Source organism: Rhinolophus ferrumequinum, chromosome 9, assembly GCF_004115265.2.
Source record: "Rhinolophus ferrumequinum isolate MPI-CBG mRhiFer1 chromosome 9, mRhiFer1_v1.p, whole genome shotgun sequence".
NCBI classification, from domain to species: domain Eukaryota; kingdom Metazoa; phylum Chordata; class Mammalia; order Chiroptera; family Rhinolophidae; genus Rhinolophus; species Rhinolophus ferrumequinum.
In genome coordinates, this window is record NC_046292.1 from 53,008,287 (window position 1) to 53,024,496 (window position 16,210).

At 33.3% G+C, this 16,210-nt stretch overlaps 1 protein-coding gene across 1 annotated transcript in view; it reads right to left on the reverse strand.

Moving 5' to 3' along the window:
• NEGR1 (neuronal growth regulator 1) overlaps window positions 1-16,210 on the reverse strand; it is an 831,724-nt gene that overhangs the window by 483,657 nt on the left and 331,857 nt on the right. Inside the window, exon 2 of the mRNA XM_033115332.1 lies at window positions 2,215-2,447. Coding sequence (XP_032971223.1) covers window positions 2,215-2,447 — 233 coding nt within the window. The remainder of the gene's footprint in view (window positions 1-2,214; window positions 2,448-16,210) is intronic.

Here is a 16,210-nt window from a genome sequence, read left to right on the forward strand (position 1 = left end):
AATAAAGGCTTAACAAATTGTTGGGCAAAGAACAAAACTCTTCAAATATACCTGAGCATCAAACAACCTAACAAATTTAGAGACTGAAAAGATGAGCACATCAGTTTATTTTCATTCATTGAGAGGAAATCTAGCTTAAGTGGGGTTGACTTTTTATGACATTTATTTAGTTCTTAAATTGACTGACAAGCCTATTAATGTATTCCCTGAACTTTATTAACGTAATTGGAAAACTGCTCACATGTCAATCAACTTCTAGTCAGTAATTATGTTCGTAAATATGCTAAAATTATTAGCTTTTAATTTGACCCAACTACACACTTTCAAAAGAATAAGAGACATTTTCTTTTTCTAGAGGAACAAAATATTATACTGACAAAATATCTAATAAGTGCTTTCCTAAAATGGACTTCCTGAAATGGTGCTCAAAAGTTCACCATCATCAGATGGCCAGCAAAAAAGAGTGCCAGAGTAAGGCATGTAACAGCTTTAAAATGTGCAGTATCAAACAATCTATGTAATTAAAGCTATAAAGAAAGCCTATGGAAATTAAATACGTGCCTGGGCAGGGAGTATATAGCCATAGTCTGGTTTAAAAATATAGGCCTACCATGGAATAAGAGAATGAAAAAAAAGGAAAGAGGCATATATTTAGTGTGCAGAACACATCATTTAAAACTAGAAGAAGCAAAAAGACTGTATGTCAAGTCACTCAAATATACTATTGTCCTAGTGTACCTGCCCTCATATAATAAAAATCTTTGTAGTCTCTAAGCTAGAAACTCAAGTCAAAGGGCATTGGACCAAACAAGAAAATGGAATTAGGCCAGGATAATAGAAGCAATCTGTTGGCGATTTGTAATCTCATGTCAGTGATTTGTAATCTCATGTCAGTTTTTGAAGATGGACAAACTTCTGACCTCTGCAACCTCTGGATAATTTCTGAATAAAGATGGACTTTGGTGAAAACTACTATATTCTCATATGCTTTTAAAGAAGGGACATTATATAGCCTACAATGATCTGTAATAAGAAAAACCATTGAGGAAAGTTACTGATTCATTCTTCAATGTATATATTTTCTCCTTAGATTTAATTGTTTAATTAATAAGTTTAATCTTCATGACGAAGTTAAAATATGTATTTATAATTGAAACTGTGATTGAATTCAGGTTCACATTTATGTAAAGAAATAAAGCTCAGTTAATACAATTATAGATTAACAATCTTTTCTAGATGTAAGCCATATACCTAAATTAATACTTACTGTTAATTACTTGAAGGGTAAACTCAGAGATAATACAAATAACTTGCTTACTCAACATCCCTGTGAGGAATAAAACATGTATTCACTGGCACTACATTATCATATAATTTGTTATTAATTTTACTTAGAAATGCTGCAATGTCATTTTGAGTTCTACAGCATATTTCTATGCAACCAACACATGATTAATCTAAAAAGCATGAGGTAATAATGTAAAAGGGTAAAAATATACATTTTCCATTCTATTAGCATTATAATTGCATTTTTCTTGAAAAGTATTTGTGTTCAGGATAAATATGCCCTTACATTTTAGTGTGCAAGAAAAATAATATAATTTGATGATTCTGTTTGTATTTAGAGACTGTAAGTTAGTTAGCATGATTTATGATCTACTATAAGTACATCGAAGTATAAAGCATTGTGTACCATATTTTTTCAATTACTCTATATTTAAATAAAGTATTTCTAGAAGGCTGCTTCTTTTCATTGTGACTTGAATCAAAGTAAATTGAAGTTGGATTGAAACAGTGTTGGAAAGCTGGAGGATTACTTTTAAAGAGTTACTATCCATATGTCAAAAAGTTCTGATATTTTAATGTATCCATCATAGGTTATCAAATATTTATTTTAATGTATCAATCATGGGTTCGCAAAGATTTATTGAAGGGGTGACTCAAAAGGAAATACAAAGTGAATCACAGACCAAAAAAAAACTTATAATGTGGTGTTAATGGATAATTTTTGATCTTGGTAAGTGGGGATTCGTATGACTATAATAGCCATTACACTTAATGGAATCTAGGAACATAAGTCCCTGCAGACAATGACAACACATCTTTCAACATTGTCAGTTACTTCTGAGTCATTTTGATATCTAAATATTGAACATTTCTAAGCATAGTCCTTTAGTACAGCAGTTTCAATATAGCAGTTATGGAAACGCATACCTTGCACAGTGAGATGCACCTGCATTGTTCTCGGTGTATGTTGAGTCTGAACAGAACACGTGTATGGGCCATCATCTGTTACATCTACATTCTGTATCTGAAGGCTGTAGTCCCTTTTATTCAATGTTGAAATTGAAACTCGAGGATCCACTGACCACTTATCACCTCCCGCAAAAATAATACTTGACCGGTTCAGCCAGGCACCCTTTGAAGCTCCATCTTCCAAATAACACCTACAAATTACCAGAGACAGGACACTATTAATCAAAATGAAAATGAGAGACATTATCTTTGTTCTGACTGTATTTCCATATGCTGAATTATAGCACTTCATCACATGGAAACATCAGACATAAACACAGGAAACATGAACACCATGGTGCATCTTCCATTCCCAATACAAATGTGAAACAATACCTGCATACAGTTTTTTTTTAAGTGTGTGTATGTGTGTGTGTGTGCGCTTTAATTCAAACCCAGTCAAAATCCTTTCCCATTCTGTCAAGACGACAAGTACATTTAAATACGGATATATAAGTTCAAATAATTTTAAACATTAAAACACATTTCTTTCTTTGAAATTAGAAGAAGTAAGAAAGGTTTATGAGTCAGCCTGGTTCAACCTAACCCAATTCTGAATATAACGTACCAGATGCAGAAAGCATAGAATAATATCATATATGTGTTTATTTTTTAAATTGCCTGCATTTCCAGAGTGGTAAGCCGGTACACTGAAACTGTAAATTGCATTTTACTGATAATATTGCTGTTGTAATTAAATGGAGCTATTTTAATATAATACTTCTAGTAGCAAATTCTCACTGCCTTTTCAATACACTGACCAACAGTTTTTCCAGGAAGCATTCATTTATCCAATAAACATTTATGAAGCTTCTATTTATAGATTCAAAAAGTATTGTCCTTGCTCTCCAAAACTTAGTCTAGTAAGGAAGACAACCAAACAATGCAGTTAATACAATACATTAACTATTTGTATCAAATCATGCTAAACGTTCATGAGAGACAAAAGAGGGTTATTTGACTCAGAAAGGGTGTTGAGATATAGAAAAGGCTTTCTGAAAAAGGAAGTGCCTGAGATAAAGAGGTGAGGAGTGGAAAACATAACATTCTAGACAGAGTTGCTATATGTGAGCAACACCAGGGAAAGGTGAGAGAGAGAATCAGGCATTTCAAGGAAGTACAAAAAAGCATAGGGGAGGGATGAGAGATGAAACTGGAAAGGTAAACTGGAGCCAGATGATGATGGCAATCGTGATGACAATTAATAGAATTTAAGGTCAAATTTGAAGCCATTTATTCAAAGTTGTATTCTATAACGAGATTCAAAAAATATATCTTTGGATCTAATAGAAGTCTGGCACATCAAGATTTAAACAGAAGGGCTGTGGTCATATGTCAGTGATTTTGCTGAGGCCTGGAATTCTGTTTCATCTTGGAAAAGTTCTGATACAAATTAAAGACTGGTTCTCTCAAATGAGTACAAAGCACAGCTACAGAATGAAAATACACATAGGTACATTGTACATGGAAATAGTTTGACAGCATTTCCACAGAACACCTTGGGGGATTGAACACAGTGTTTGAGATTGCTACAAAATTGCAAGCTGAATGCAACAGGGTAGGCTGCTGCCAACTGTATGAAACTAATCAGTGGGTGAAAAAATAAGAAACAAGGTACATTGCAGAATCTAATTTGCAGTCAGTTTCACTGTCAACAGAATCTAAACTAGTAGAAGTGATAAAGGTCATTGTTAATTGAAAAGCTTTCCCTGATATATTTAATGAAGAAACTAAAACCCACTTTAATGACAAAATTGAACAATTATAGTGTATTGTTATTCTTAATACTATGAAGAAAGAAGATAGAGGAGGCATACTGCCCATTTCACAAGATCACATTTGTACTGGTATAGGATAGAACACTGAAATACCACTATTAGGAATGATAATTCCAATGTTTGTATTTACTATCTGGATTCATCAAGTGTTTCTGGTGTGATCTCTGCATTCATGACCTTCACACATTATCCTATCTGGTGCTCATAACAACCCTGTGGGGGTATGGACTGCTATGAAATCAGTAGAAAATTAATCACTGGAAAATAGCTGGAATGTTTAGGTTATGTGACTTGTCCAAGCCACACTATTAGTGAGTGGTAAAGTTGAATTTATAATCAAGTCTTATATTTCTACATTCAATATCCTTTCTACCATAATGTAAATCAAAGACTTTGAAAACAGGTTTCAGAAATGGAAAGATGATTAGAATGTTGCAGAAATTACTGCAAGTAATTTCTTATTTACTGAATGTGACCAACTACTTAACCTGTCCTATTTTACAGAAAGCAGAAAATTAATTATTAATGGATATTTTACCATGAAAGTCTGATTTTGAACACTCTGTCTGCCATTTCCCTTTCCCTAGAGACAACAGCAACTTTTCCTTTATTTGGGGGGTATTAGAGGACCATAGAGATTAACTAACCTTAGACACTAGAGCTTTCATAGATCCAATCTGAGTTAGAACTCCTAGTCTTATCATAAGCACTGTTCCTCTGTTCTGGCATGTCAGGGACCATCACAGGAGAATAAAGCTAACTTCTGCACTGTGAAAATGAAAAAAGCCCTTTATGTCTCCTTGGCTCAGATAAGGATATTTCATAATTGTTACTGGTCCCAACCCAAAGTTTTACAAGATATGCATTAAAAAGATCCTTGAATGAGACTCAGAAAAAAAAAAAATCACTGTTTTTTGCTTTTTTGTTTTTTGTTTTTGTATTACTGTCTTGGATTGCTATAGAATTATTCTCAAATTACACTACTGAGTTAGCATTTAAATAACTCAAATTACCACATATGGAATTTTACAAATTGGGAATAGTAAGGCTGAAGCATGGTTTTCTATTTCATAAGAATCATAAGATACTTATATAGAATATAGGTGGTTGTAAGATCAACAATGAGGTGATTACATATTAAAAAAATATATATCAAATTGTCCAAACACACACATGTGATTCCTTGAGAATAAGCACCATGTTTTCCACCTTTCTATCTCTACATTCACCCTATTTTGTCTTCCTTTACAATATAAAGAGATACTGTCTGATATGTGTATCTGTATTAAGAAGGAATCTAAGAAGAAGGAAGGTAATTAGGATATGGGAGCGGGGAGAGAAGAAGGATGGGATGTGGTGATAACTTAGTTTTGAACTCTTTGGGCACCAAAAACTTTCTTCTTGGTTTAAGAATTCTAATGTCTAAAAATATAAATCTCTTGTAATCCTGTCCCATACGGAATTTATAATTTAGCAAGGATGACAAAGTGTATTCATGAATAGCCATCACACAGAACAGGATGTGAATGTAGAATAAATTATTGTTATATTTGGATTATTGTAATTGCCAGAGATTCTCTAACCTCTGCCCTTGACGCCTGTAGACAGGTCCATTCTCCCCATCAAAAACAGAATAAACATTTTAGAGTGTAACTCAGATCATTAGCAACCCCAAGCCTTCCCATTTCACTCATAAGGACTACTCAATTCCCAACAGTGACCAATGGTCCTATGTAATCTGTCCCCTTGATGCTTCTCTGACTGGACTGGCTACCACTCCTTGCTTTGCTGTAGACAGGGGTCGTCTAGGTGCACTTCCAACATGCCATGCATGCTCTTGCCTCAGGAAGTTAGCGTTTTATGTTACTTCCACTTGGAAATCTCTTCCACCAGCATTCTGCATCACTTGTTCTCTATCTTTTGTTGGTCCTTTCAGTGAATTATCTAATGTATTAAATAGCAAAAACTGTTCTCAACACTTCCCTTTGACATATTTTCTATTTACTTGATTGATTATTTTCTTCCTCTCCCTGCTAAAAGTAAGATCCAGAGACTTTGTTTATTTGGTCACTTCTGTATATTCCACAGGTCTACACATAATGGACAATAAATACAAATATTTGTTGAGTAGAGGAATGAAGGCAAACATTAAGATACTTTTAGAAAGGATAATAGGGTAAAGTACATCCAAAGTCCAAACTGCAATCTAGTTGGGAAAGCAACGTCATGTCTGCATTCATTGATGATAAAATATAATTAAATGCGAAAATCTGTGGCCTAAACAAAAATTGCTGTAGGAGACATGGGATGGACTAAGTAAGCAATCTGAGTCAGTAGGTGTGGAAATGAGCTCAGTGAGCAGAGTAAAGTGGTAGGTGTGGGGCACAGGTGGGCTGGGCTCATAACTACTTGAAATAAGAAAGAACTACAACATTTAACTCTATACTTCAGGAACACTTACAACCATTAACGATTCTGCCTAGGATGTGCTAGGTACTTTGTTAGTCACCTTCCACTGACCGTCCTGTAAGGCTACGAGCCAGATCCTATTATCCTCATTTCACTGATGAAGAAATGAAGGCACTCCGAGACTGTATCTTGCATAAAGCCAGTCGGCCTGAACTCTTCGCCATGGTGATAGACTATGCTGTGCATGCTTAGTCAGACAGCAGCAAGGGTGACGGATTCCCCTGTTTAGAATGGAGGAATTCATGTGTGAGGCAGAGGTTGACAAAGTCAGTAAACACCGTGAGGTCATTAACGGGGACAGGAAGAAGCAATGAATCTAGGGTCACAAACCCAGATTCTGTTTTTCCACTCTCCACTTCAAAATGGAACACTTTTATAGCCAGTGAGCTCAAGATCCCTTTGAAGTACAGACAGTAAAATAATCTGAATAAAAATGTTCACTAATGAATATATCTTAATTGAGTATGACATGGATTTTCTTGAAAGTGTTTTCTTTTTCCTTTTTAATCTTCTAGATTACCTACTTTATAGGAAGATGAGTGAAGCAGTACCGAAAGTACACTGCTCAGCAGCGGTGTTCACACCATGACAAATGTCATGACAGACGCTTACGTTGTCAGTCAATCCTCTAAATGTTTTGTATACATAGTTCCAAACATCTGGTTGTTGGAAATGGATAAATAGTCTGAATATTTTATGTGGTTTTACAGTTGTTAATTATATAAACCCAGGCATAAGATAGTTAATGCTTTTCTAATAAGAATTGCATTACTTCTGAACTCTTTTAAGGAGTTCCTTTATAAATTACATTACTACACATTAGTCAGGTCCCTATTTTGGGGGTAATGAGTCCTATTTGGTGAGCTGCTAGTTGATCAAACTGATGTTGGAATAATGCTAACTGACTCTGTCGGTGATACTGTCTCCAATGGTGATTAAATATGAAAGTTGGACATGAAAGAGTTTAGTGGAAATTAGCATATTTAGGTTATTTATTATTTTTTTAAAGTTCTATTAGGGAAAAAAGCGTATGCTTGCTGAGGAATGATTTTTTTTTTTTTTTTACCCTTTCATATCTCTAATTCCCTATAACATTTTCCAAAAACATAAGCGTTAGCACTATTACCAGTATCTCACACAGCAGGATTTATTTAGCTCTATGGAAAGATACCAGCTTTTCTTGATACATGTTAATTAATGAAAGTTCCTATTAAAGATATTGATTGATAAAAGAAGAAAAGTGTAATTTCCCTTGGATTCAAAACCAAAACATGTGAAAATGATATTCCTATGAAGGAATTAGCTAGTTACTTTCACAGCTGTCTTTTCTTTGTATCACAAAAGTTCTAAATTTGACAGGAAAACTTTCAAAAGAATACAGAAAAATTTAAAAAATTCAGAACCCCATACAACCTCCATGCTAATTTTGCATACAAAGAGTTTTGATATCCTGGCTTCCAGGCCAAAATGAAGTAAGGGAAGTAAAGCAGAGATTAAAGGAAACAGAATAAATTCTATCTCCTCTCCACTTGCGTTTGTTTTTAAGGATCTCTCGTCTTAATGTGTTTCATGCCAGTTATTCAGTAGATACTACCATAGGTATAGATGATATAGCTACAGATATATAGATTCATGTACACATGTCTACGTAAATTTTATATATAATATATATGTTATTTGCCAGATAATATTATATAGAATGTGATGGTTGATTTAATATTTTAAGTTATATTTTACCACCATTATGGCAAAAACTACATTGGGGCAGAAACTATTCTTATCATCTCCCTGTTTTGAGAGGTGTAGGACGTACACGACATTGTTAAGGGAAATCCACACAATCAACAATTTGTCCAAAGAGCCTCACTTATTTAGTAGAGTACTCATGCCTTATAGATAATTAAAGTTACATTTTTAAAGAGATACCTATGTAAAAATACACTTCTTCAGGTAACAGTAAAAAGGGTTGTGTAAATAATAAAATACTAACCAATGTTATCTGCCAGATCTTATTGTTAAGTGCATTATATATATACATATTTCTCATTCAATTTTCACAACAACCCTTTGAGATAGATACTGTCAAGTACTATCATAATGCCCATTGCACAAGAGTAAAGTAAGGTACAAAGAGGTTCAGTAACTTACAGGTTTAATTGCATCAGTACCTAGTAATATTAAAGACACAGGTATATTTATTTTTAGAATGGGAATTATGCCATGTTGGGCATATTTTACTTCTCATGTAGTGTCAAAAATAAATTTAAAAATAACACTGATTTCTCCTTTTGTGAAAAAAAGAAAGGCATTTCCTGTATATTCTAGTACTTCTTTACAATAATAAAGATATATTAAAAATATCTTGCATAAGAGACTGAAAGTTATCAGCTACTATCTAATTGTAAGACCACATTCTCCAATACATCAATATAATAATTTTAATAATAGAAACCAGAGAAAAATATCCTGAAAACAATAAGGCTTTTTTAAAGTCTTTCTTGCTTTTCCGCCCCCCTCACTTAAAACTATACTTAATTCCTAAAACATGGGAACTTTAATGCGATCAAGTGATAGCATAAAATCATACCTTCTAACCTTATTTTCATGCACAATTTAAATTCCTTAACTCTTTATTTTTAAGATTTATAATCTAACATTTTCAATGCCCAGAAAAATCATTAAAATTTGTTTTTGGATTAATCACTAAATTTCAAACACAAATCATTTATTTTAACTTGTAATTAAACTTGCGCTTTTCTATAATACCACAAATTGCTTTATCTTACTTTTTCCATTGATTCATTTAAGTCAAGCTTCCATGTAAGCATAACTATCTCTTGTTTACAAAGGACAACACCAAGAAATTTTTACATTTAGGGTGCTTCGATACATTACTTGTAAATCACTCAACATACAAATCAACATTTATTAAGTAAAATAAGCATAGATGGAGTGAAAGAGAGCCTGTACTATATAACTAAAGAATATAGGACAGGGTGAACGGCAAAATAACTTTATTTTTAGACTGTTACTGAAGTCTAATTATCATCATCTTGTCCTGAGAATAATAATAAATTCCATTTGCTTAAGGATGACTATGGGTTAAGAGGTATAGAAAATACTTCTGTCATTTAACACTCAGAGAAGCATTCTGAGAGGTAGGTAGGTCTCATCTTCCCATTAAGAACAGTGCATGCATGAACGCAGGCTTAATGAATGAGGCAGAGAATGTAAAATGGAAGGTGTTACATATTTAAAAAGTTAGTTTAGCACGTGCTTTGTGCAAATGACTTTCATCATGCATCGAATAGGAAATTTCTTTGTCATTTCTACTTCTTAGTTTTTGAATTCAACTAAACCAGCTTGCTTTCTCCCACATGAACTTGAATGTGAGATATTTGGATCTGGAAGGGCTTCAAGATTTCTGTTAACTAGCAGGTGCTCTGAACTGCTGTGGGGAGACTTCTACATGCAGTGCTGTCTCCCCAGCAGATGCTTCCTGAAGAAGTTGGACTTTCACCTCAGGAGCTATAAAGGGAATGAATATTACATTCAAAATGCATGCAGGAGATGTTTAAAATAACCGCATCAAACAGGGAGAATGTAGTCAGGCCCAGAGAAGTGATTGAGATAAAGCTCTGAGATCCAGGCAAACCTCTCTATTCCATTCACTTTGGGATGGAGTCAGGTACAGACATCTCATTCTTAAAACAAGACAAAAAACAACATGGAATGCTGTACTAGAAACAGTTTAGCAACTCCACCTCCTTACATCAACCATCTTTGTGTTTAAGTCATTTAGAAAGTATGCCATTTGCATATAAATACAGATGATAAAATAAGAAACACAACAACCGGATGTACAGAAAAGTTCTAAACTCATTTGTTTTGGCAAACTAATTAAGTATATGCTTCTTTACAACATCAGTGAATACAGACAATTATAAACCAAAAATACTGTAAGAATTATTCTCTCTCTCTCTCTCACGCTCTCTCTTTTCCCTTTTCTCTCTCTCTCTCTCTCTCTCTCTCTCTCTCTCTCTCTCTCTCTCTCTCTCTCTCTCTCTCCTCTCCCTCTCTCCCTTCCGGATGGTGACTGCTGGATTTTTATTCTTTCATTTTTTTCCTAATAAAAAGTATTCTGAGCACAAATTTTATTTTATGAATAAAAACTTGGCTACATAGCACAATTAATTAAAGCCAGACTTGCAATCAATAACTAAATTAGCCATTAATCCATATTTATCTGTCCTCTCATGAGAAAGTTGACTAAATTATATTTCAGTATGAGCTATGCCTTAAAATATAAATTAGGGAATGTACCGCGGTGGGCGGGGGGAGGTGACTGAGGAGGGAGGATGTAGTGTTTTTTGTTGTTTTGTTGTTTGTTTTTTAAAATCTGCTCTCTTCAAAAACTTACACTGATTATATTTTCTCAAAGGATGTTAAAAGCTAAAAATAGTCTCAGGTTTAAGTCTTTCCTAGATCACATGGACAACTTATTTGTCTTTGGAAGGGGGCATAATGTAGTGAGTAATTATAGTTAATATTGGAGTTCAAATGTCAGCTTTGTTGTGTACTAACGCTGGCACCTGGATCAAGTTAATTTACCTTAGTTTTCACCTCTAAAATGAGATTGGTAAACTTATTGATCTGACAAGATTGTTATGAGAATTAAATTCGTTGTTTAACATGTCCAGGATGGGCAGCAGATATCCCGTAAGTGTGTAATTAAAGGTAACTATTATTAACCTACCTTCCTATGGTTAACTTTGTTTAAAAAACAAAACAAAACTAACTACCATCACCGCCAATGACAACAAAAAGGGCTGTGCTATAAAATATAATTGGAAGAAGGAAAAAGAGGCCTCCATAGAGTTTTTGTTTATCTATATTGTCATAGCACAGAACTGTTCACAGAAATAACTGCAGTTAAATGAGTCACTCCTTAAAGTACTTCTCTTATTTTACCCTCCTTGAACTTCCAGAAGGGCTTTTTATTTCTTTGTACCTCTCTATTTTACAAGCAGAACATACAGACAAAGATAGCTTCAGTGTTATATCAAAATATATATATATGCTTAAAATATATATATATATATATATTATATATATATATATATAATTTGTATGTCAACTATAATTAAATAAATAAAAACAAATTTAAAAAAGTATTTCTAACTTAGTCCAACACAAATTATACTGAGATTCAAAAGAATTTTACAAACTAACTCCCTGGTTTACTACCAATTTTTTCCGGCAAGTAACTCAATCTATATTAAGCTTTAGTTACTTACCGGTATTTACAAAAGGAAGATAGCACTACCTGTACTAAGTAATTATTATTTGTGTATAAGATCAAATGACACTGTCATGGGAGATAAATTTATAAAGTTATACAGCAAAATATAAGTGTAAATGTTTCCTAATTACTATAACGTTGTACGAGTTAACTTCCTGACTCGAGCACATGACTATCAGTCTCTATTTGGAGATTCCAGTAGCACAGTTATCTTCCCAAACTCAGTGATAGGAAGTGAAAGGTTTCCAATTGTTGTTTTTTTGCTTTCACGGTCAAAAAATGATTTTCTACACTCTGTAACTCTTTTTCTTTCCTAAATTGCCACGTAACATTTTTGTCATAAACTGTTTGCTTTGTAAAAATTATAATATCTTATTACTATAAATATTGCTATGTAAAAATAAACCTGTTACTTCTAATTTTAAATGTGTCCAAAGAAATCTATATAGCATAGTGATTTAGGTGGATTTATCATCCACCTGAAAACATGAACAAGCTCTACTTTAAATGAAATGCTACATTGTTTACTTTTCTCCCGAAACCCAGGTTTTCATTCTACTTTTACCCTATAATTTGATTCTAATCTATTTTCTTTTTATTTTTTAAAGTCTTTTATTGAAGCTCATCATCTCTGCAATAAAATTAAGTATATAAATTGGCTATAAAACTTTGCGTGATCATAAGAATCTAAGTGGAAACAATAACCTGGATGAAGTTATTTTTACAATTATTAATAGTGTACAATTGATCAAATTATATAAATCATACATTTTGATATTTATTAAACATTCTTTAATTCATGTATTAGGTTGGTGCAAAAGTAATTGCGGTTTTTGCAATTATTTTTGACCTTTTCAACCGCAGTTACTTTTGCACCAACCTCATAGTTAATACTAGATATCTTAATGAGGTGGTTTTCTAGATACATTCCCATGGTTTCCAGATACATTCTTGAAAATGTATCTTGAATGTATCTGGATACACCTCTCTTAATGAGGTGGTTTTCCAGATACATTTCCATGGTTTTCCAGATACATTCTTGTTCAAGTAAGCATGCTATTTGCTTACATGAAACAGGATCCAGAATCAATTCTCCAAAACTTAGTTTACTTCAATCAGACTATGTGAATGGAAGGAGTCCAGTTATAAAGTTGCCACTCAAACCTTTAACTCCATCAAAGTGATGTAAGTATAGCAATCTATCACCAAAAATTATTCCTCATGCTCTATCAGTTCATAATCTCATTGTATCTTCCTGTGGATGTGATGAAAGCAAGTTGGAAACTGCCTACTCATTGTCTCGATATCAAAACCAATATTTTCAATCGTTTTGTTTCTTGAAGGTTTTACATTTTGGGCCATGATGCATGATATGATTCTGCATGTTCCAGAGATTTCGTGAAAGATTATTGTGAAAGCAGGAGGTACAAACTAGAACCAATCCAACCACAGATCTACTCTCAGGCAGGTCACTTTTAGGAAAGAACACATATGAAAATTTAAGACCAAGAAATTTTTTAAAAACTGTTTCTGCACAGGTCTAACAAAGTCATCATATACGCTAAGGTATTTATACTACAGTTTCAAATTTTTCGATACCTGGAATGCTGAATTTTTTTATCTTTTCCTACTATTCAGCTATTGAACTCCTTATTTAAAGCTATTAGCATATATTTCCCCCCATTTTAACCTTCAGCTTCAATCTACTTGATTGAAAGCTGTACGGTAGGAAAAACAGAAAATTGAATTTGTATTGGAATCACTGAAATATTTGCTTACAGATTAATTATAGTGACCCAAAGACATTCTTTATAAAGAACATGTACTTTTTAAATATAGTTGCTTTAAAAAGTATTTTCACTTCTATCTGTGTTAAGTTTATATTTAAAGTTACTTGGAAATCTGTTAAAAACAAAACAAAACTTTGGTGAGACGGGCTGTATTGTAATTGTTCGTGTATCAATAAATTAAAAATATCTTATCTTTTAAAACTGATAATAATGTCTTAATTTTGCTAAATCCCATGAGCTTGATATTCCTTTGTGTTAACTCAATATTTAAACACATTTGAAAAATTTAAGCTAATACCCATGTATTTTAAATGTTTGTTTTTAAACATATGTATTGGTAATCTCTTAAGTTTCTTTTCCTTTTGAGAAATCTAAAATATGCTTTTTTTTCTATGATCAAGTCTTGCTAAATCTTTGCTGCTTCAAGAGATGTGTGGATTTCAAGAGGTATGTGTGTGTCTGTGTGTGTGTGCGTGAGAGAGAGAGAGAGAGAGAGAGAGAGAGAGAGAGAGAGAGAGAGATCATTTGATGCAAAAATGGACAAGAAGTGTTAAATGAATATTTATAATTACAAGAATATAAAGAATAGAAAACTTGAATATATAACCAACATTTAATTTATATTAATTACATCTGAGCTCTTTCCTACAAAAGTACCAGAACCTCCCCAAATATCAATGTGTCTCTTGCTAAAGGATCCATCTAGCAGTAGTCTCTAGTGGACAGCTGGACCTGTCATATCTCAGTGCCTGGCTGGCTGAAGAAAGAGCGTGCCTCCAAGGGATGTAAAATTCCACTGTGATTTATGAAAAGCTGAAATTTCAGCCATGAATTTCTGGCTGGACCTCTGTTTACTAGATTGCTATCTATTTACCTATCTCCATGACTGAATTTTCAAGGTCAGAATTCTGTGATATTAGTCATTACTTCCTTGAATCACTCTAAAGAGTTAACCTGAGGAGTAAAGAAGATAATCATCACTGTAATGCTCTCTAAAAACAGGTGAACTAAAATCTGGGGAAATGTGGATACGGTTTCCCAAAAATAACTGTACCCCGAATTCAGAAAGACATGGGTGAATCACAATTCTTCCTGACACTTACTAGCCTTAGAAATTTGTGGACTATTTATTTTTTCTAAATCTTCACATTTAATTATTTAAAATGGGAATAATCATATGTCCTTGAAAGGGCTATTTTTAGGATTAACTGAAATGCCCCAGGTGACATGACCTAAACACTGAACCTAAGCTATCGTTGCTTTGGAAAGCAATTCTCCCTTTCATCTCTATTCCCTGCCCCTCATTTAATAAAGCTCTCCTAAAGCCTGCACTGCCCCCAGCACATAAGCCCTCTTGCATCTTTATCCCACACTGTAAAATTGGCTATTTAATCACTTAGCAATCATGCTAAAATGTAAAGGACCCTAGTTCATTGTGATGTTTGGTAACAAGTGCAGTGTCTGTCACATAGTGCTTAAAAAAATTATAAGTGTGCGTGTGTGTGCGTGTGTGTGTGCGCACATTTTAAATACTAAGAGAACTACAAATAAAGTACTGTGACAATTATGCATAATATAAGTCACAAACTACTGGAAACAAGAGTCAGGGCGGGGGGATAGGTTCAGGCAGGTTTAGTACAGAGGTAGCGCTGACATTCACTTTACTCCCATTGTACTTTACATCTTGCTCCTGGTCAGCCTTAATTGAAGTACGCACAAATCTCTGGATTTCCTCCATGGTTCAAAAAAATGGAATATATCATTTGGAACAAATGGGTATACCCACTGTCTCCGCACAGTGTACCTGCTTATTCACTTTCCTATAAAAATAATTTAGTGATGTGAAAGCTTTGATGCACTGAAAGTAGAACAAACCACTATTTGTCTCAACAAACAAATAGAAGCCATTCATAGTGGCATTCTCTTTCCTAAATTTCCAAAACATGGGAGGAAAACTCTGAGGCTGCTATAAATAGATAAAGAGTTGGTGAGGAAGAGTCATAAAGAAAATTTACTTGATACATGAAAAAATATATTGTTTAAATGTGATAAAATGTTACTCATTTGGTTTTGATTGGAACAATATGATATTTTTAGCTTTTGAAATTTTTATTTGATGATCTACAAACATTTCATGGTTAAATATTATCAATATGTATGTTGTTTAGTTCAGATTTTCTACTTTGTAACAGTAAGACTTTCATTTCTTAGCAAAAGATAATTTTGTCATTCACTGTCTTTAAATTTACCTGTATTTTCTTGCTGAAAACACTAGCAATTACTTTTGGCATAATTTGTAGTTAACATAATACATATTTGGAGAACACAATTAAACATGATAAATGCATGATAGTAATAAATTAGAGAAGAAAAAGAGGAATAATGGAAATTGAATGTTTTTTTTAAGTGGAAATATAAAATGTAGTGCTCCTAATATTTTAAGCATTACATATAAGTTTTTCTGTTTTTGTTTTTGTTGTTTTTTTTTTTTTACTTGAAATATTTGCCTCCTAAAGACTCTGTTTTATTCTTAAGCTGGCTTCCTACGTAAGGAACTCTGCAATTCTCTTCCTTAG